Source organism: Artemia franciscana, chromosome 7 (genome assembly GCF_032884065.1).
Source record: "Artemia franciscana chromosome 7, ASM3288406v1, whole genome shotgun sequence".
Classification (NCBI taxonomy): domain Eukaryota; kingdom Metazoa; phylum Arthropoda; class Branchiopoda; order Anostraca; family Artemiidae; genus Artemia; species Artemia franciscana.
The window spans coordinates 27,327,116-27,348,681 of NC_088869.1; the positions used below are offsets into that span (position 1 = coordinate 27,327,116).

Here is a 21,566-nt window from a genome sequence, read left to right on the forward strand (position 1 = left end):
CCCCAAGTCCGTATTTAAGGAAATATTATTATTATTCTTAATTATCATTTCAATTGCTTCTCGAACTGCCTGCTTAATACCTAGGTCATTGCTAATAAGGATAGATTCTTCAAAAAGTATTTTGTGGCTAGGATTTTCAGAAACATGGCTTCTTAAAGTAGAATATAAAAAAAAAACATTAGCAATATTAGAACTTAGAGCTTTGGTGATACCGTGTCATCTTTATGCTATTGGAGGCGTCTCTATAAATTCTGATGAGTTCTACCTACATAGTATTAGCCACAGTCGCATGGTATTTGATAGACCCTTCTTTGGCGTGTAACTGGGGTTTTATCTTTTCCAGAATTTAGGAAATTTATGATTTTGAAATTATCGGTAAATACTACATACAGATTATTTGGTGAGCAAACTTTCTTAAGCTTCTTAGCTATTTTTCAGGTGCATGGGCGGCAAATTATGTTTGAGAGCTTATCAGGATTCTCACATGGTAAACTACCATTGATTTTACGGGAGTGTCTTTTCAGTCTATGGTTAATTGTATTGTTAAAAAATAAGACAGGATACCCATTTGAAAAAGTATATACCTGAGTTCTGCTGTGATGAGGGAAACGGAACAAATGTTTAGGGCACGATCGACGAGAGATTACGACAGCTCTTTTAACTTGTGTGGGGTGGTTTGATTTAAAATGCAAATATCTAGTGTTTTGTGTTAGTTTTCTGTAAATAGTAAAATTTAGTTTATCTATGCTGCGAATAATGAACATATCTAAGAATGAAATTTTATTTTCAATTTCTAAGGTAAATTATAAGCTTCTATCATACGCATTAACGTAATCTAAAAAAACCCTAAGTTCATTTCCCCCATAATTCCGAAGTGCAATTACGTTATCCATGTAACGTCCCCAAAAGATGTGTTTCAAGAAATATGAACTTAACGCCCAATTTTCAATATGTTCTACATAAATATTAGGCAGTAACCCGGAGAGGGGTGTTTTCATCGGCAAGCCCTTTATAGCAAATAAAAAGAAAGTAAAATAAAGGTAAAAAGAATTCCGGATTTTGAAATGTATGGAATACTTGTTACAGAGTTTAAACAAGGTCATTAAGATCTCGCAATCTATTCCTGTAGTTAAAACTTCTATTAAATAATAATTTTCATTTATTTTATTTTCTAATAATTGCCTAGCTACTGCTACATCAATATTTGTATATACAGAGATAATGTTATAAATGCTTATAATTGTATTTTCTGAGATACTTACGCTTTTCAGTTTTTCGACTAAATATACCGAATACATATGTACGAGCTTTGAGAATAAAGCAATATTTTAAAGGGTGTACATAGCCATATTCCAATATTGGAGGCGGGGGCTTTCGCACAAGCTACGATGGACCTTAAGGGAATGCCTTACTTTTGCAATTTTGGTACATCATCAAAATTCTGGACAAAAGCTACCACGAGGATAGAACATAGAAAAAAAAATTATTAGATTAAGGTATTAGCGACGGTTTATAATGAGCTTAAAATTGAATTCCGAGTAAAGCGATTGTTATACTCGGAAAAAGCATAACATAAGTCATCGGGTGTTATGTTTACCTTATTCATAAATAGGTAATATAACTAGAAATATAGAAAACAAGGGTTCTAGAACACGTCATTAGTCAATCCAATTTACCCCATTTTCAATTGAATTCACACCATTTTAAGTAAAAATTACCAACATTTTTACATTTTCTCGAATCAGGAGCTTTAAGATCAAAACAGGTCTTGTGAAATAAGGGTTTGATACATATTTTACTTATTTTAAGTACTTCATATATACTACTGATAAAATGTAATATTTTAACGTGGTTTAATATTTAGTGGATTGTTCGATATCAATATTTAGATAATTATTATAATTTTTCTCTTTTTTTTCAACAACCTTTAAATTCATATCTAGGGGAGAGGGGGGCGAAACCGTACGTTTTTGAGTTTTTGACCCCTATAAGATGTTCTTCTAAAGATACAAACTTTGTTTTTATATGAACAGAAAGCTCAAATATTCATCTTTTTTAGGATTTTTTTTCAATGACTTCCATCAAGTCGTTTCTCCGCGAGACCCAAAAACATATGACGTCTTAAAGTGTCCGAAGTCGCCCCTACCGTGGGGTGACTTCGGACACATGAGGGGCATTTTCGGACATCTATTAGTTAACGATTCAAACAGTGCGTTCAGATAATATAAAAGTAGCAGAATTAACTGGAATATCAAAAGAACTCTAAGGGTATTTCACATTATTATTTTATGGCATAGCGAGACAAGTCACACCCAAATACAAGGCCTTTGACTGCCTGATCGCCCTGTCCCCCTTGCAGCAAAAAGAGTAGGCAACTTCATAATTATATCATCAAAATCAGTTTCAGCACAATCGGGCCATTCTGGGAAGATGAACTTTTAAATTGATTTGCGGAGGTAGTTTATTTTAGCCAATCTGCCACTCACTTCTTCAATCTCACAAACATAGTGTTGCAATCTTTGATGTTTGAAATTTGATGTTTTTGATGTTTTGATGTTCAAAAATTTGATGTTTATCAGAGTTTTTTTCGCCCTAAACCTCACAAGCACAAATTTCCAGGAGAAAATTCTTCGTCAGTCTGAAGTTCACTGACACTTCCAATGTCTCCCTGATGGCATGTTTGAATGGTGCATAAACCAAAACATCAAGGGGCTGAATGCGATGAGAGTAATGGAGAGGAAAGGTCAGAAGATGAATGCCATTATCTTTGCACAAGGAAACTACTTCAATTGAAATATGTCTTTCATGATTGTCGAACAAGAGCAAAACAGGATTCTCTTTGCTAGGTTTAAGTTCATTCTGGAAGTGCTACAATGAACAAACGAAATTTTCCGAGCTCATCCATCCACTGCGATGGGCTAAGCCAATGCATCCTGGTGGTCCATCTTGATACGTTCTCTCAGCAGCCTTGACTCTTGGAAAAACAAACACTGATGGAATAGTCTGACCAGTTGCAGACACAAAGCACAGCATTGTGGTATTTTCCCCTCTTTCTGCCGACACGGTCTGTGCCACCTGTTTTGCCCCCTTTTTAGCAATCACCTTCGGAGCCTGAAAAACTGTGGGTACTCCTGTTTCGTCGCAATTCCAAATCCTACCAGGACGAAATTGTAACTTGCTATACAGTCTCTGAAGATTACGAAAGAAGGCACCAATTACAGTGGCATTAAAGCCGGCAGCACAAGCCTGGCTTGTATTTTCCGGTTTTCTAATGGACAAAGTGGTATTACGCTTCATAAATACTTTAAACCAGTCAAATCCTGCTCCTTCATTCAGCTCCCAACTTGGTGGGAATTTGAGCTTCAGAGTTGTTGCCCATTGTTAGGCTAACTTTCTCGTTGCATTTGGATTTAGTCCGTGTTTCAATATTGAGCAGTTTTCGAGGTATATAGCAAGATCTCTCTCTTATTTGGGAGTAAAAACGAACTTGGAACTCTCCCGAACACTGTCATTATCATTGTTTGCACTTGGGCTACCCTTCTCAAGATCTTGCATTCTACTCTTGTAGCGTTTCACGGCATCCACAAGGGTGGACTTCTTCAAAGAAAATTCTTCCGCGGCTGATCGGAAAGATGAATTCTCATTTAAGACTTGTTGAGAAAACATACTTCAAAAATAGTTCTTTGCCTGGGTGTCTGGATTGATGAATAATAGATTTTAATATATAGTTTGTTGTGGGATTCTCACGCTGGGATGATCTCCTCTGTTAACTCGTATGTTGTATGTTTTTTATGACGAGATGTTGTGGTTTTTCTATGCATTTATACTGTCCCAGCCTTACGAGCTCTGCTGTCTGTTGGGGCATAATATTGTTTTTGTCTTTTGAAAGTTGAATTTAATAAGTTCCTATTCCTAGTCTATAATAAAATTGAAATATTTGGCAATTTCCTAGCCCTAGCTACTTCCAATTCCAGACTCGGAGATACTTCCATCAGCAAGGGGTGAAACCGGACACCTCGAAATGTGTCCGGAGTTGCCCCCAAAAAACTGTCCGGAGTCACCCCTTATTGACGCCATTTTGAAAATTTACCTTTTTTTTGAAACCACCCGACATTTCTTGATGGAAATTATGAGGAAAATACCGGAAACATACCTCTTATGATCCTTCTAACTTACGAACCTGTAGCTAAAATAGCTTGGAAAATATTTGACGAGGACTTTAGATGTCAAAATTTCCAGAGAGTATATAAAAACTTCTTTACCTCTTATCTCAGTTGTCTTTGGCATCAAATATTCAAAACTTCCGCCTAATGTGCGCTACATGAATGGCATCTAGCAGCGATTTTCCGAATGTATTAGTTAAAAGACTTTGAGCGAGAGGTCCAACGGACGGTTTCGCCCCCGTGTGGTTTCGCCCCCCTCTCCCCTATATCAATTTTTTTCAATTTCTTTTGAAAATTAGTTGCTGTAGAATCAAACCGTTTCGATGCAAAGATATCAACTGCATTATCTTTAAAATTAAGAGTAACAACAAGTTAATTTTCATATTTAGTTTTTACACATTTCAATTGCTTTAATTTCCTATTCAATTCCTAGATCCAAGTCTTCTTTTTAAGGGTTCGATTACATATATTTTCCATTTTAATTTCTCTTAAAGTTTCAGGCGATGACTTTATTAGATACATTTCTTCTGAATCGAAAATGATTTTTATTATCTTTGACCTTGGCTTTCATCCCAAAAATATTTGACTCGGTGAAATATTTCTGGGAAAAATGGACCAATACTTGTTTCTTATCTTCTAGCAGGGTACGCCCGCCTAAAGTCTCAGGCAGGTTGACCAAGAATTTAAAATTGACATAGGACCGTTAGATTGCCTGGAACGAGAAGTAAACTAGGCACGCCTACCTATGGTCTTAAACAGGTTGAACCAAGAATTTAGAATCGGCAAATTGAAATTCAAAATTATGATTAAAAATCAAATAGGGTTACAAAAGTTTTATTTAGTAAGAATAATAAGATTATTCTAAAACATATTAAAAAACACAACCCCAACTTCAATATTTTCAGAAATCTTCAAAGGAGGCATGTTTTTAGCTAATTCTTTAAATTCCATGTTATTTGCTAAACCATTAATAATAGCGTTCTAATTTTTAACCAGTTTTATACTGTTATAAGTGGATGGAAAGTAAAAAGGGTTGTATTTATGTCTTGAACTTTACAGAATCTATTTAATAATTATAGTTATTTAATTTTAGCTGTTACAAATATTTTTCACGAGGAAAAAACTGTAATGTTTTCTGTAATCCATTTTCCTGTTTAATTATTTCTTTATTAGTCAATTCACCCGATTAATGTACCAAGCACTTCTAAATGGAATGGGCAAGCAGTTTTATTCTCAGCCTTTCTAAAATTTCATCAAAAGTTTCAAGTTCTTTCTAAACTTCAAAAAATTATTGCTAAACTTTCATCAGCCTTTCAATCAAAACTATCCCAAGACATACAAAAGTAAGGGGTAACATAGCGAAATAGAAAATCCAGAAGGACTAAATATAAATTTGGATATCGATAATATTTAAAACTTCTACGATAAACAAATAATCTCTTTTTTAATTGTTCATCCGTTTATATTTGAAAATAAACTTTAAATAAATTCTGTGGATTCATTACCTTAAATATTTTCTTTTATATAATCAACACACAAACGGCCACATTTCACATCGTTAAAATTTTGGACTTGAGTAGAATAACAGACAATTTGTTTATTTGAAGTCACTAAGTAGCTGGCAATTTCATTTCCGGGCTGGATTCAAAAAGATTCATAAAATTCTATAAATGAGAACTTGGGATCATTGAAATAACAAGTTCAATGCATCTCAGGCGATCCCATGCGGTCATATTTGATTACACCACATTCTTTTGCCTTTATTTTGCTTAGTAGGCTATCTCGAGAAATAAATACCTCTGAAATAAGGCATATGACTTAATTCATTCAATATATCAATATTTGTCAGCGGTATCATGTGACTTTCGATTCCTTCTGACGTTCCCCGTTTTCTTGAAGCGAGCATTCTTTGAATTGTGAAATCTCAGCTTCAACAATTTTTCTGGGCTTCAACGCTGTTTAGGTACTTTAACCACTTCTACTTGTATTTTCTTGGGTCTACCATGTTTTTTAGAAGCTTCAGCAACCATTTCCAATCCAGATCCAAGATTTTTTTTTGTTTACTGGATTACTTTAAATGTAGATCTTTCGGTAAAGCCTAACAACATTTATTTTCCTAAAACATTCGTTTATTTAACGGATAACTTTAAATGTAGATCTTTCGGTAAAGCCCCTGGTAATGTCCAACCTTCACATTTAGCGTTTGAAGAATCAGCATCAACAGTTTTCTTTCCAGCATATGTACCTTACCTTAGGTTCACACACAAGAAGTTGCTGCGATAGACAATTTTCGTCAATCGCGGCAATTGGCAATTTTCGTTGCCTTGTTGTTCATACAGGATTTTCGCATCGGTCAATTTTTATCCGCAAGAAATTTAAAATTAAAGCACGTGAGAATTGTCTTGATTTATTTTTATTTATTCTTTATTTTTCCTTGTTCATTTTGTTAAATTTGTTTTCATAAACAATAGTTTAACAGGTTCTTTACCAACAAGATTATTTTCTATTTGAATTCGGTAATTTATTTTCCTAAAAAATTCGTTTATTTTTACTTTTTGAAGAGGAGACAAGAATTTTGTGTTCAATAAAGTCAGCTTTTCTTTAATTTCAAATTTATCGAGAGGAGATAAGAACGGTAGTGTTGGATACTTCTCAAGTAGTTCTTTGTAGGATAAATTAATCTCAGATCTTTTAATTTCAATTATGTTTTTTTAAATCTTAGTCACCTTTCTCTTACGAAATAATAGTGTAAGAGGTTCTCATTCATTCACTTTTGTATGCGATACTCGTACTTTACATTTTCGTTTTTCGTCGAAACACATTTCAATTTTTGTTTTTGAAATTCTGATAAATGAATTGTGTATTCTTCCATTTATTAGAGAATTATTTTAATAGATACAATTCCAAGGTAAGGATTTTTCTATTAAACTTTTTAAAATACTTCATAGGCTTGATTTTGTTTTAACCTTTCTTGAATTTTCTTTCGAAATTTCTCATACATCTTTTTCCAAAGTATTTACACAACAGATTTTTGATTATCACAACTTTCACTTAATTTATCCAACCGGAGGTCGATTGCAGTCTCTTCATAAGCAAGCGTCATTAATTTTGAAAAGTTAACTGCACCTGCACCAGTTTTAGGGTTTGCAAAGTTTCTGATTTCTCGGTTTCCAAAATTAATTTCTAGATCTGTTACTTTTATAATCTTTTTCACAAATAACCGTTTACGCAGTGAGTGAATCTTTGCTTAGGTATTAATTTACTTTGATTTGTTCTAAGAGAATTTCATTAGTTTAATTAATTAAATCTTCTTTGCACTGATTTAAGATAACTTGCATTGATCTTAATTTATAGCATCATTCTCTAATTTTGGATTACCTAGATTAGTTAATTGTTTCAATTGTAAATCAAGATTACCGTCATCATCCAGTAATCTGCTTTCGTTACTTGTATAATTCCGATATTTACTTCCTAAGCTTCAAAACTTATTCATTTAGCATACGCAAATTTTTTCAAACGAATTTTTAAGTTCTTTCTATACCTGAAAGACTCATTTTTTTCAATTCAATTAGTAAAAATCCGTGATTCTTCGTATTCTTTTTTCAAGTCAGATGCATGGCTTTGTCTGATTCTATTAATTTATAGTGGATTGTAATACTTGAAAATGCAAAATAGTTACAGTTTAACCTTATAGTTTTGAGAAAACAAATGAAAAATTAAATAAAAAACAAGTTTTTTCAATTAAAAGTAAGGAGCAACAGTAAAACTTGAAACTAAAAACAAATTATTACGTATATGACAGGCTTCGTTCCCTCCTCAATAGCTTGCTTTTTACGCCAAAGTATCTTCTAGTAATTTCAAAAGAACTATTCATTTTAATTAAATGGCCTTTGTAATTCAGGGGTCATTCTTGAAGAATTGGAACAAAATTCGAACTTTAGTGTAAAGAGCGAGGTATTGACTAGGGGGCGAACCCCCTCATGACGTAATAAAAAAAATACGAACATAGAAGTTCGTTACGTAAGTTCATTTGTAAGTTACAAATATTTATTACTAATAAAAACGTTCATAAATAAAATTAAAAGTTCTAGTGGCCTTTTTAAGTAAACAAAAATTGGAGGGCAACTAGGCCCCCTCCCTTTCTTTCTCAAATCATTCGATAAAAACTTTGAGAAAGTCATTTAGCCAAAAAAGGAAAATTAATATGCAAATTTCGTTTTAATTATTCATGTACGGTGAGCCAGAATCAATACCTGTATTAGTTCGAGAACGTTCAGAAATTAATTTAAAAAAACAAACAAGTTTTCTTAACTGAAAGTAAGAAGCGACATTAAAGCTTAAAACGAACAGAATTTTTCCGTATATGGAAGGGGCTGTCGTCTCTTCAACGCCTGCTCTTTACACTGAAGTTTGACTCTTTCACACAACTCTACTTTTTAAAACAAAAAGCTTAAGCGTAAAGAGAGGGGTATTGAGGAGGGGACAGCCCCTTTTACATACGGAATAATTTCTGTTTGTTTTAAGTTTTAATGTCGCTCCTTGCTTTCAGTTAAAAAAAAATATTTAATTTCATGATCAAGGTCGTAGTCTTATCTTGGTAAAGAGAATGTGTCTGTGGTATGTTTTTTACCTCGTCATATAGAAAGGATGGTCGGAGAAACTCGAAATGGTCGAAAGGCTCATTTGATCCCAAATACAAAGTTCTAATGCTTTTCCTGAGAGCCAAAATCAATCAAAAGGCAATCTGTCACATATTCTAAACCCTAAGTCCTCTCTCTTCCAGCCTCATGTGACATTGTTCCAAAATATATTACTCCAAAAGTTGCACGAAAACCTTAGCTCCAAGAGTCAAAGCCCAAAAACGTGCAAATAGCTGATAGTAAAACAAACGATTTAAAAATAAATTTTAGAAGAAAAGGGTGGAGATCCTCAACCTTATATACATCAAAACTGCACAAATATTTTCAACCTAAAAGATCAAAAAAATTCAAGACTAGAGTCCGAACTTTAGGACTCAAGCCCATACATTTATTATTTCAATTTAGTAGAAAAAAGGACATTTCGGTGAAATCAAGAATCGGAATATGGATTATTCCGATTGAGATCAAAACACCACAAGGGCCTTCATTCTTTATGAGTGAAGGACTAAAGAAAGCTTCTAGGGCCCATCCCCTATGCCTATTTATTAAAATGTTCTTGAAAAAGGTGTGGCTAACATTGAAATGCAAAAGTAAAAAAAAAAAAAAAAAAAAAAAAAACATAAGGCTCATATCTCACAAATGATGGGTACCCAAAAGGCTTATTATGGAAAGTAAAAATTATGCTACAGATTATGAGGCCTGAAACCCCTGCCCCCACATAAAAAGATCCAGTGACCATCTACTAATAACTTTTGAACACTATACCACACATTTTAATGACTTTTCATTGGATTATAACAATTCTTCGGACAGCATATATTCTCTGGGAGAAAAAGGCTACCGTGCAGCAGCATATCTTTTGCGACAGGAAGGTTCATAATTAGATTTGTTACAGATCTAAGTAATTGACTACCCCAGAATTGTCATTTTATGCCTTTTGGCTTATGAGGACCAAAGTTGTTCTTTTGCAGCACAAACAAGCGTAAATCACAATTTTTGCTGGTTAAAAAGAACACCAGAAACTTAAAATTTATATTAGAATGAATCTTCTCGCGGTATTCCACAACCAAGGATTTGATATGAAGATTAGCGGGAAAAAAGTCAGGCACAAGTAACCGAGTATTTGGGCTACCACAAAGAACTGAAAAAAAACCTAAGATTCAGTCGAAAAACAGACAAGATCAAAATAAAATCCAAAGTATATTAAAGGATAATAATATATAAATTCAACATAACTTTTGAAGATAGCTTTACTTTCTAGTGACATGTATATGTACTTTCTTTAAGGGTAGGTTAGTAAGGATTTCCTAAGACGCCAGGCAGTATCCTACTCATGAAAGCTCAAGGCTTCTTGGACGTATTGAATCTAACGGTTTGGTTTTAAGGAAGACAACACCTCTTTTCGGGGTTATTTCTGTCCAAATTGTAACATTAGGCAAAGCTTCTTATACTTATAACCTTTTATATCTAAATTAAAAGTTAATTTTGTGTTTCCGGATCAGTATAAAAAACAGATGTTTAAAAAAGCATATATTCTTGTCAAGATCAATTCTTTTAGAATTTTAGTTTATTTTGTACGAATTGTCCTATATACGAGAGGATTTTTTGGGGTTAATGCTAAGATTTCAACCTTAGCATTAATTTTAGATGTTAATTTTATTTTATATAGATGTTGAAATACATCAGCATTATAATTATTAGCATAATTATATTAGCATTAATTTTGGATCGTAATTTTATTCTATATACATTTTCCTTAACAGATATTAAATTTATTCTCAGTAGATCGTTCGATAAATATGAACGTAAAGAGTTGAGATTTACGAGAGCGGCAGTCCGCCTCATGTACTGGAAAAATTCAGTTAGTTTCATATTTCAACACGGCTGTTTACTTTCATTGGACAAAAAATTTCTTTGATTTCATCGCAAAGAAAACAGGCTCTTACAAGTAGCAAAATACTTAATCTTGCTGTAGTGCTTTTGACACTTCTTTTGCGATGGGAGTCTTCTGAATAACAGAGTTAACCCCTTCCCCTCATGGGTGTTCTCAAGCAAATAAAACATACCTAAAGTAGCTGTAGTTGACTGCTAAATTTAAATCTTATTTAAGAAAACCAAAGATTTTTTCAATATAATTTTCAAGCTTAGCAGGAAACTTGAGTATATATATATATATATATATATATATATATATATATATATATATATATATATATATATATATATATATATATATATATATATATATATATATATATATATATATATATATATATATATATATATATATACATATATATATATATATATATATATATATATATATATATATATATATATATATATATATATATATATATATATATATACAAAATCCTTAAATTATTTTGGCAAAATCCTTTAAGGATTATGGCCTGAACTTGCCATAAGGCTAGAATGAAGAAAACTCCTATGCCAGTAATAGTAAATAATTAAAACACTGCTTTAAATAAACTGGATTCTTTATTCTAATTAGCAAATCCTATAAAACTCCTTCGCAAAAACGAATAAAAAGATCATGAAAATGAACGAATAAACAATTTCGAGACAACAAAAACGGAAACGATGCTTCACCTAGAAAAAGAATTAAAGAAATAAATATTTTTTGCTTTTTTATAACCACAATCGAGAAAGATCAAGAGCTAGACTTAACATATTTCAATTTTCCAGATAAATTCCTCCATTTTCAAAATTTTCTAGTAGGTAAACATTAGTAAATACCCCCCCCCCACTTCCCTTCACCAAAAGCACCACCAGGAAATTTATCCAAGGGAAGGTATTACCAGAATTTTTGTTGTTAGATTTAAATGGCAGTATACCTCCTTGTCCTCTTTTGATATAGTTTTTGAGAATCACCTTCCTTTCCTGGTTGGGGGAACCTGCCGCTGTCTCTTCCAGAGATTAAATAAGAAAAACAAGTTTTTTGAAATGAAAGTAAGGAGCGACATTAAAACTTAAAACGAACAGAAATTACTCCTTATATGAAAGGGGCTTTTCCTCCTCGACGCCCCGCTCCTTGCGCTAAAGTTTTTAAAGTTTTAAAAAGTCGAGAAAGAATCAAACTTCAGCGCAAGGAGCGGGGCGTCGAGGCGGAAAAACCCCTTTCATATAAGGAGTAATTTCTGTTCGTTTTAAGTTTTAATGTCGCTCCTTACTTTCATTTCAAAAAACTTGTTTTTTTTTATTTAATTTCTGAAAGTTTTTGAATTAATGCATGTCTTATTTTGGCTCTCCGTACATAAATTATTAAAATGAAATTTGCATATTAATTCTTTTTTTGGCTAAATGGCTTTCTCTTAGTTTTGATCAGACGATTTTGAGAAATAAGGGGTGGGGAAGGAGGCCTAGTTGTCCTCCAATTTTTCGGTTACTTAAAAAGGCAACTAGATCTTTTAATTTTTAACGAACGTTTTTATTAGTAAAAAAATACGCAACTTAAGAATTAACTTACGTAACAAACTTTTATATTCTTATATTTTTGATTATATATATTAGGGGCTTGGTCCCCTCGTTAATACCTCGCTCTTCACACTAAATCTTGTTTTGTCCCAATTCTTTAAGAATGACCCCTGAATCAGAAAGGCCGTAGAATAAATAGTTGAAATTACTTAAAAAATTTTTAGCACAAAGAGTGAAGTATTTATCTCCTCCTAAATACCTCGCTCTTTATGCTAAAGTATTTTTAGAACCCCTCATATGCGTAATAATCTCTGTTCGTTTTAAGTTTTGATGCTTCTCGTTACTTTCAATTGAAAAAACTTTTTCATGTTTATATTTTCATTGTTTGTTTTTTTATAGTAATGCTAGAAAATACTGCGCCCTTTTGATTGAATTTCTCTTCCCCCATGAAATATTCCTCCAATAAAAGATCCTCCCATATAGCCCCCTCCCCTGAACCCCACACCCAAACCAAAAAAAATCCCCCTGATAACGTCGGTACACTTCCCAGTAACCATTACTGTATGTAAACATTGGCCAAAGTTTGTAACTTGCAGCCCCTCTCCCAGGGACTGTGGGGGGTAAGTCATCCCCAAAGACATAGTTATTATGGTTTTAGACTATGCGGAACAAAATGGCTATCTCAAAATTTTGATCCGTTGACTTTGGTAAAAAAAATGAGCGTGGGAGGGGGCCTAGGTGCCCTCCAATTTTTTTGGTCACTTAAAAAGGGCACTAGAACTTTTCATTTCCGTTAGAATGAGCCCTCTTGCAACACTTTAGGACCACTTGGTCGATACGATGACCCCTGGGGGAAAAAAAACAAAAAACAAATAAACACGCACCCGTGATTTGTCTTCTGGCAAAAAATACGAAATTCCACATTTGTGTAGATTTTTTCTATAGGGTTCTCTGATACGCTGAAGCCGATGGTGCGATTTTCGTTAAGATCCTATGACTTTTAGGGGGTGTTACCCCCTATTTTCTAAAATAAGGCAAATTTTCTCAGGCTCGTAATTTCTGATGACAAAGATTAAATTTGATGAAACTTATATATTTAAAATCAGCATAAAAATCTGATTCTTTTGATATATCTTTTAGCATCGAAATTCCGTTTTTTAGAGTTTCGTTTACTATTGAGCCGGTCGCTCCTTACTACAGTTCGTTACCACGAACTGTTTGACAGCGGCATTTAAATCTCTTTGTCACAATATTTGAAAATTTTTAAACGGCCAATAGTATTAATGCAACCTCACATCACCGGTGTATGTCCTCTGTATGTCACAATCCCGGAGGCTGAGGGTTCACGTATCCATTGCGCATGGAAAGTAATCCCATGAAAATCTGTGAAGGGGATGGCAAAGATTGAGAGCTTTTCTCCAGAAAAGCGCCAAACCTTGCAAAAAGTAGTAGTTTTTATGCATATTTTGGTACTCCATAGCTAGGATGGAGGAAAGAGAAACTTCATAGTCTCTATGCAAATTATATCGCGTAAAGGAGAGTTCATGGCCTACAACCCCATCTCATTTTATTAAAACTAAACGATAATTTTAAAACAAAACACAAAAATACAATAAAAAAAAGAATATAACAAGTTGAAGTGATACAATATTACAGCATTGAGAATAGTGCAATCATTGAATCAACTTTTCAGCTGAAAACAGACAGTAATTCCCCGAAAAACATTCAAACACTTTAAATTTGTACCCAAAAGACAGAATTTTTTTCTCTTTCCAATTACTTCCTTTTCTAGTTTTCTCTTTTTCTTTTCCCATGCCCAAGGTCAGCTTTACTAGTTACTGAACGGCAAGTTTTATTTGGGTCTATTCATAAGCTGTTTTATCCATTTTTAGTTATAGTCAAAAGTTTTTAGGGGTCACTAACTAGTAGATATCCTTATAATAGCGCTACATGTAGTGGCAAAACATTATAGGATTGCATATTCAACAAGTCCGATTACTTATCCTTAGCGTTTCTCAAGATGTAAATTACGTCAGAGGTTAGTAGGATTACTACTTGTATGGGTTTTGATTAGTTGTGGTATAAGTTATACCTGCTATCACTGGAAATTGCAAGATTACTGAGGATAAGTAATGTCATATTTAAACAAAAAAATTCAATCCTTTCAAAAATGAAAAAATATGCGATAATTATATGCAGAAAATAAAAATGGACAGTAATTGTGAAATATGGCAAACCTTCAGGGGTTTGTAAATAAGATAGGTTTACAGTAAAGTACACATGATTAATGTTGTTATTCGTCTAGTTGCCTACAGCGTTTCAGGTGACAAGTTGTCAGATAAGTATTTGTTGTTATCTTTTATGGATTGCATCTGGGGACTTAATATTAAGCGGATTAGTCGAATAAGGGAACTCAAAAGCATTAATGATGTAATTATGGAGGTCACTCTGAAATTTCTGGAAATAATTGAAGGCTCTCATTACAACAGACTTAAACTTAACGATACTTAAGTATCTCCTCAGAATTTTATCTTTACTACTGAAAAGAAATTTTTTCAAATTGCAGAATTATTTATCTTTGCCTCTTTCAAATGTATTTTGATTAAAATTGTCTTTATATGCTACTATCGGTAATCAAACGGCCAATTTTCTGTAAAAAATATCGATAAATAGTAGAATTTGCGCTTCCAGACTAATGAACGGAAAAAGAGAAATCAAAGAAAATCTTACCTTACGGATCGAAGACACGAACAGAGACATCTTCTAACCAATCTTCGATTGAAAATCTCTTGGCACATCTTCTGGGTGAATTGATGTCCATGATGTTCATTTCCAAAGTAGAATCATTAAAGGGCGTTGGTCTTTTGCCTAAATACGTACGAACAGCTGTCACGTTCTGGGTTTGATTCTCTTTCATCAAAGATTTGATTGGTCGATTCACTTTGGCTGAAATCGTGAAAGTCAATTGCAACAACGCAAATAATTAATAGTATTGTAAGGTCTATACCTCCACAGAGAGAGGAGCATGAGAGGGGGGGGGGGGTCCCTTAAAATCTGACTGAAAGACTCCAATCTACCAGGAAAACCGAAAAATCACAGCAAGAATGAAGTTGAAGTTTTTCTGTGTTTAACCCCCACAAGCAGAAACAATTTAATAGAGCATTAAGATAGAAAGCTTATTGTCCGACCTTGAATAGTAGTATATACAGTTAGCATTGTGCAATGTCTTTTAATACGAGATCATTAAATGCATTGACTTAATGTGAGAGGGGTTGAGTGTCATTTCTACACCATTTTAGTTGCTTTTTGTATATATTTCCTCCTAAATTTTCAGGAAATTCTCAGGAAATTTTCTAAATGAAACATTTATTCTTCGAAAATGGCTTCAAATTTAGAAAATAAAGCTTTAAACAATCGATTCAACAAAGTCATAATTGATCTAAATTACCACTTACAGTGTGCTGTTCCATGAAAAACAATCGTGTTAAAAGAAAGCAGTTTTTTGTTATTTCTACCCATGCAATTTGTTAAAAAAAAAAGAAACAAATTTCTAAGACCAAGCTTCTCAAATCGCTAATAGAGCACATTTTTTCATTAATGCTCAAAGACCTTAAACATGCACTTAGAGATCTGAGTCCTTCATATACTGAGACACTAGAAAACTTCCCTGGAAAAGAATAAAAAATATTTTTTTTCTGGGGCTATAATGAAAGAAACGTTGAGATGGCCAGGCCACGTTCTACGGATGAAGGATGACAGATTACCGAAGATTGTCCTTTTTGGCCAACCGTCTGGGCTACACGGAAAGCAAGTCGTCCTTGTCTGGGTTGGGAGGATGTCATAAATAAAGATTTAAAGGAAATGGGAACTTCCTGGGAGGGTGTAAAGAGGGAGACTTTAAATAGATTAGGTTGGAGGAGGTGCGTGCGAAGCTGTGTTGGCCTCAGGCGGATTGGTGCTACAGTGAGTTATTAGTAGTAGTAGTATATATAAGTCATCAAAGGAATTTGGTGAAGGCTATACATTCCTCTTAAGTCCCCTACAACTCGTCTAACTTATTTTATGCTGAATTTCACAACCGATTCAACATGGGTTTCATGAACAAACCAGTAGTTGTAGATACTAATCCAGTAAAAACCTAAAGTTATATACAATTTGGGTGTTATGCTGCATAAAAATTGGAAAATCCGTCAAAATACAAAAAGGTCTTTCAGTATCATCCATAACTGATAGAATATACAAATTATTTCTATTAATGTGGTGAAGGGGTTTCCTGGTACTTCAACGAGGTTCCAATAACCAGGAATTCAGGGGTCCAAAAAGCTGCAAAATCTCCAGACCCCATTCCAGTTCAGTCCACTCCAGTGGACCATTCCAGTTCAACACCACGTATTCCCACACAGATTAATTTATATGCTTTGCCCTTCCCTTTTTATTATCTTTAGCAGGAATTACAAAGCCTTTGATTCTGTTTTATTTAATTAAATATGTTTCGAGTATTTCTATTATCAAGGTTTGTCTCAGTAACGTATGCGGGCGGGGACCTTAAGCTCCTATGCTCCCACTTCCTTCCTTTTAAACTCTTTGATTTTACTTAAACTTTTCAATTTACATATTTTATTCGGATAGTTTAGTTCAGAATGTTGTTTTCATATTCCCAACAAATTCAAAATCTCTTTGAGGACTGACACAGGCATATGCGCGTGATTTCGGTAAAAAAAAATTTCATACAATTTGTAACTTTTTGTGACTTCTTTTTACTATTTGTGACTTCTTTTCTTTTTTCATATTTTTTCAATTCATAGATTTCAAACGTACCTGCCTTTATAACACCTTTGATCCCTATTTCAAATAATGCATCATTAGAGCATGAACTTTATGCCATCTCTCCACGGCCATTTTTATTAGGCAGTGGGAAGTGGATTCACCAGAGGTCTTTAAGATTATCATGGTTTTATACCTTCTTCACGCCATTTTAGCTTGAATGCTAAATTTTCCTAATATTTTGTATTCCTGAAGATCACCTAAAGTCAAATCCTCAAAAATGAGTATGATATTACTTTTGTAATATGAACGGCATGTGCACTGCCTTAAAAAGTCATTTATTATTTATAACAAATAAAGATGTTCTATTCTACATAAATAAATAAATAAATAAGGTAACCTCTCGTTGCAAATCGAGGATTGGGAAACTCCATGAGCAGCGTTTTCTCTTGAAAAGACGTGTGAATCATCTCGTCATGATTCACACGTCACTTTATGCCATCTCTCCACGGCCATTTTTATTAGGCAGTGGGAAGTGGATTCACCAGAGGTCTTTAAGATTATCATGGTTTTATACCTTCTTCACGCCATTTGAGCTAGAATGCTAAATTTTCCTAATATTTTGTATTCCTGAAGATCACCTAAAGTCAAATCCTCAAAAATGAGTATGACATTACTTTTGTAATATGAACGGCATCTGCACTGCCTTAAAAAGTCCTTTATTATTTATTACCAAAAAAAGATGTTCTATTCTACTTAAATAAATAAATAAATAAGGTAACCTCTCGTTGCAAATCGAGGATTGGGAAACTCCATGAGCAGCGTTTTCTCTTGAAAAGACGTGTGAATCATCTCGTCATTTGTCAAAAACCCATATTCTATATCAACTGAATAGTCTCTGTCCCTGTAAAAGAAAAAAAACATAGATACATTGGATTTTTTTCAGGGCGGAGGGTAATTTTAGGAGGGGGGGGGATGTTGCTAAATTTAAAAAATTACAGGTAAATTATACGAAGAAAAAGACAAATGAGGTTTTTTTTATTTACGCATCTATCCTTCCAGTGATTTTTACAGTGCAGTAACGATGAGACACTATTTACAATAGAAGTAACTGAGTTCACGCTACTCTGTGGCAACGAAACCCCATCATATATGTAATTCAAAGAAGGCCAGATCTGACCCAAGCGAAGAGAGAAATGCTAGGCAAAGAGCTGGCGAGAACATCAATCTGGCATCTTTCTGCTAATCACAAATATCAGATGGAAAGGCAAGCCAGCTGGCCAATAATGCCATTTTGCCTCATGATATTGGCAGCTACTTTCTGTTGTCATCTTCAAAAATATCAGATGGAAAGGCAAGCCAGCTGGCCAATAATGCCATTTTGCCTCATGATATTGGCAGCTACTTTCTGTTGTCATCTTCAAAAATATCAGATGGAAAGGCAAGCCAGCTGGCCAATAATGCCATTTTGCCTCATGATATTGGCAGCTACTTTCTGTTGTCATCTTCAAAAATATCAGATGGAAAGGCAAGCCAGCTGACCAATAATGCCATTTTGCCTCATGATATTGGCAGCTACTTTCTGTTGTCATCTTCAAAAATTACACATACCATTTATTAAAATGACTGTTTCAGTATAATTTGAAACATTTGACATTGAAAACAGGCATATAGGCAGGATTTTTCTTAGGGAGAGGGGTCTACAAGCTCAAAAAGACAGATAAAATGGGTGAATTATACGGAAAATACCAGAAATTATACGAACCATAATTGAAAATGAGGACCTTTTTAGAGAGAGAAAGATGGGTTCATTAATATAAATAAACAAAACGAAAGAAGCAAATGGCCCGAAGCAAAGCTTGTTTGGGCTTACAACACCAGTACGCAAGCAATACGAAAAAGGATAGGAAAATTAAAAAAGAAAAGAAAAATAAAAAAAAATATTCAATTGTCCTGCATTTCGATCGATACGGAATTACACTTCAAAAAAGACAAAAAAAAAGAAACTAAAACCACTTGACCAGCTTGTAAATCCCATTGCACTTGAAGGAAGGACAGATCTAAAACCTTCCCCAACATAAGTGCCGGTTGATAAATTTGGATGACAAAAACTACATTCTTAGGGGGTGGGGGGTTTACAAGCTCAAAAAGACATATAAAAAGAGGCAATTACACGGAAAATACCAGAATTTTACAAACCGTAATAAAAATCGGGGAATTAAAGGGGAAGGTAGGAACAGATCTGAAACCTCCCTCAACATAGGTGGCTGTTCATAAATTTGGATGTCAATTACTACATTCTTAGGGGAGGGCGGTCTACAAGCTCAAAAAGACACATAAAATGGGGGAGTTACACGGAAAATATCAGAAATTATACGAACCGTAATAAAAATCAGGACATTGCAGGGGGAGGTAGGTAGAGATTTAAAACCTCGCCCAACATAGGTGCCTGTTGATAAGTTTGGATGCCAAGTCCAACATTCTTAGGGGGGGGGGTATACAAGCTCAAAAAGACGCATATAATAGGGGAATTGCTCGGAAAATATCAGCAATTATACTAACCGTAATAAAAAAACAAGAAAAAACATGCCATTGCAGGAGAGGTAGGGACAGATCTGAAACCTCCCCCAATATAGGTGCCTGTTGATAAATTTAGATTATATATACTAAATTCTTAGGGGGAGGGCCTAAAAGCTTGAAAAGATCCATAAAATGGGGGAATTATAGAACCGTAATACAAATCAGGACATTGCAGGGAGAGGTAGGGACAGATCCGAAAGCTCCCCCAGCATTGGTGCCTGTTGATAAATTTGGATGTCAAATACTACATTCTTAGGGGGTGGGATCTAAAAGCTCAAAAAGTCACACAAAATGAGGGAATTACACGAAAAATATCAGGAATTTAACGAAACGTAATAAAAATATGGACATTGCAGGGAGAGGTAGGGACAGATCTGAACCCTCCCCCAAAATAGGTGCTCATAAATTTGGATTTAAATACGATATTCTCAGGGAAACACATATATAAGCTCAAAAAGACACATAAAATGGGGAAGTTACACGGAAACTATCAGAAATAAAACGAACTGTAATAAAAATCTGGATTCTGCAGGGGGAGTTAGGAACAGATCTGAAACCTCCCCCAACATAGGTTCCTGTTTGTAAATTTGGATATCAAATACTACATTCTTGATCCAAGACATTAGAAATTCTCTCATACACTATAAAACAAACTGACTCTATAAATTCTGACAATAAATCTTATTTCTGTGCCGTCATAGAACCGTTATTACACAACCAATGATGAATATTATCAGCAGAAAAAAAGCAAATGAATGAATAAAGTTTGAATTGCTCAAGGGAGTAAAATTGTATTTCACACAATCAATTAATAAGGTTCAGAATAATCTTAATACAAACATCTGGCCGCTATAAATTCTGACCGCAAATGCGTTTACGGGCATTTATGTAAGTTTTATTGAACAATTAACGATGTATTTTGCCAACAACAAAAAAAGTTTCGGTTAGTAAATACGGTAAAACGGTATTCCACACTCGCGTTTCATAAGGCTTAAAATAACCTTAACAAAAGAAAAACATATAGACAAATTATTCGGTATGATCCTGGACTACTTTCGTGATTTATATTTTGTTTTAATTTTGATATATGTTTTGAACCTTAATATAATGTTTATAGTTTCATTTATAGTTGACTTCTTGTTTTCAAAAACATTCAATACAAAAGTGATGTAAAATTATAGCCGGCAATTAGCAGAAATAAGCAGTTTACGTAAAAAGATATAATGATAGGCAAGAGATAGGTTACTCACTCGGTCAGAGTTGAACTTGAATTCTCAGCAGAAAAAATATTACGAAAAGCTGCTGCTCTCGTCGTCTTGGGCCTAGTGAATAGACTACGGCACTCACTGCAAGGTTTGAGCTTTCCATAGGGTCCAACAGGCTCAAATACTTCATCTAGATTAACTGGACGAACTGCCCCAGCATGGTGAACTTTCCGTTCTCTCTTCCAAATTCGTTCCATACAAGAAATCTTAATAACCTAATAATTTCAAATGAATTTACCAGTGGGAAAATAACATCTAGGTTCTTTTCCATACATATTTGAAGCTAGAGAATGTTATGGAAGATCCTTACGAACGTAATCCGCGTCTTGACCATAAAACTTAAAACATATAGAAGGCAACTTAACTGATTCGGGCTCAAAAAACTCATACATCTTGTGCTTAAGCATATTCGGCAGCGTATTAAACAAAAGTCAAATAAAACGGTTTAAATTATAATTCAGGTTTGTTATTCAACGTAAAATAGTAGAATTTAAGACTTTGTAAATGAACTTAAATAAAATGGAAAAACCAATCAGAATTATTTTTGGTTTTTCAATTTCAAGAACTAGAACAAGTGTGAAATTAAGCATTTTATTCCTAATTTGACTTTGTCTACTTATTTTAAATTTATGCCTAATTTGAGTTTGTTATAAAAACTACAGTTTTTGTGAAATAGGCCTACTCCTCAAACTTTTTTTTAAAAGTTGCTGCAAGAG

General features: G+C 33.8%; 1 protein-coding gene across 1 annotated transcript in view; it reads right to left on the bottom strand.

The window, feature by feature from the left end:
* Nucleotides 1-11,286: 11,286 nt before the first annotated feature.
* Nucleotides 11,287-21,566, bottom strand: part of LOC136029091 (speedy protein A-like) — a 37,180-nt gene continuing 26,900 nt past the window's right edge. The window contains exons 5-8 of the mRNA XM_065707152.1: nucleotides 20,836-21,065; nucleotides 17,788-17,909; nucleotides 14,972-15,187; nucleotides 11,287-11,416 (exon numbers count right to left, since the gene is read on the bottom strand). Of these exons, the coding sequence (XP_065563224.1) occupies nucleotides 14,973-15,187; nucleotides 17,788-17,909; nucleotides 20,836-21,065 (567 nt within the window). The 3' untranslated portion in view covers nucleotides 11,287-11,416; nucleotide 14,972. The remainder of the gene's footprint in view (nucleotides 11,417-14,971; nucleotides 15,188-17,787; nucleotides 17,910-20,835; nucleotides 21,066-21,566) is intronic.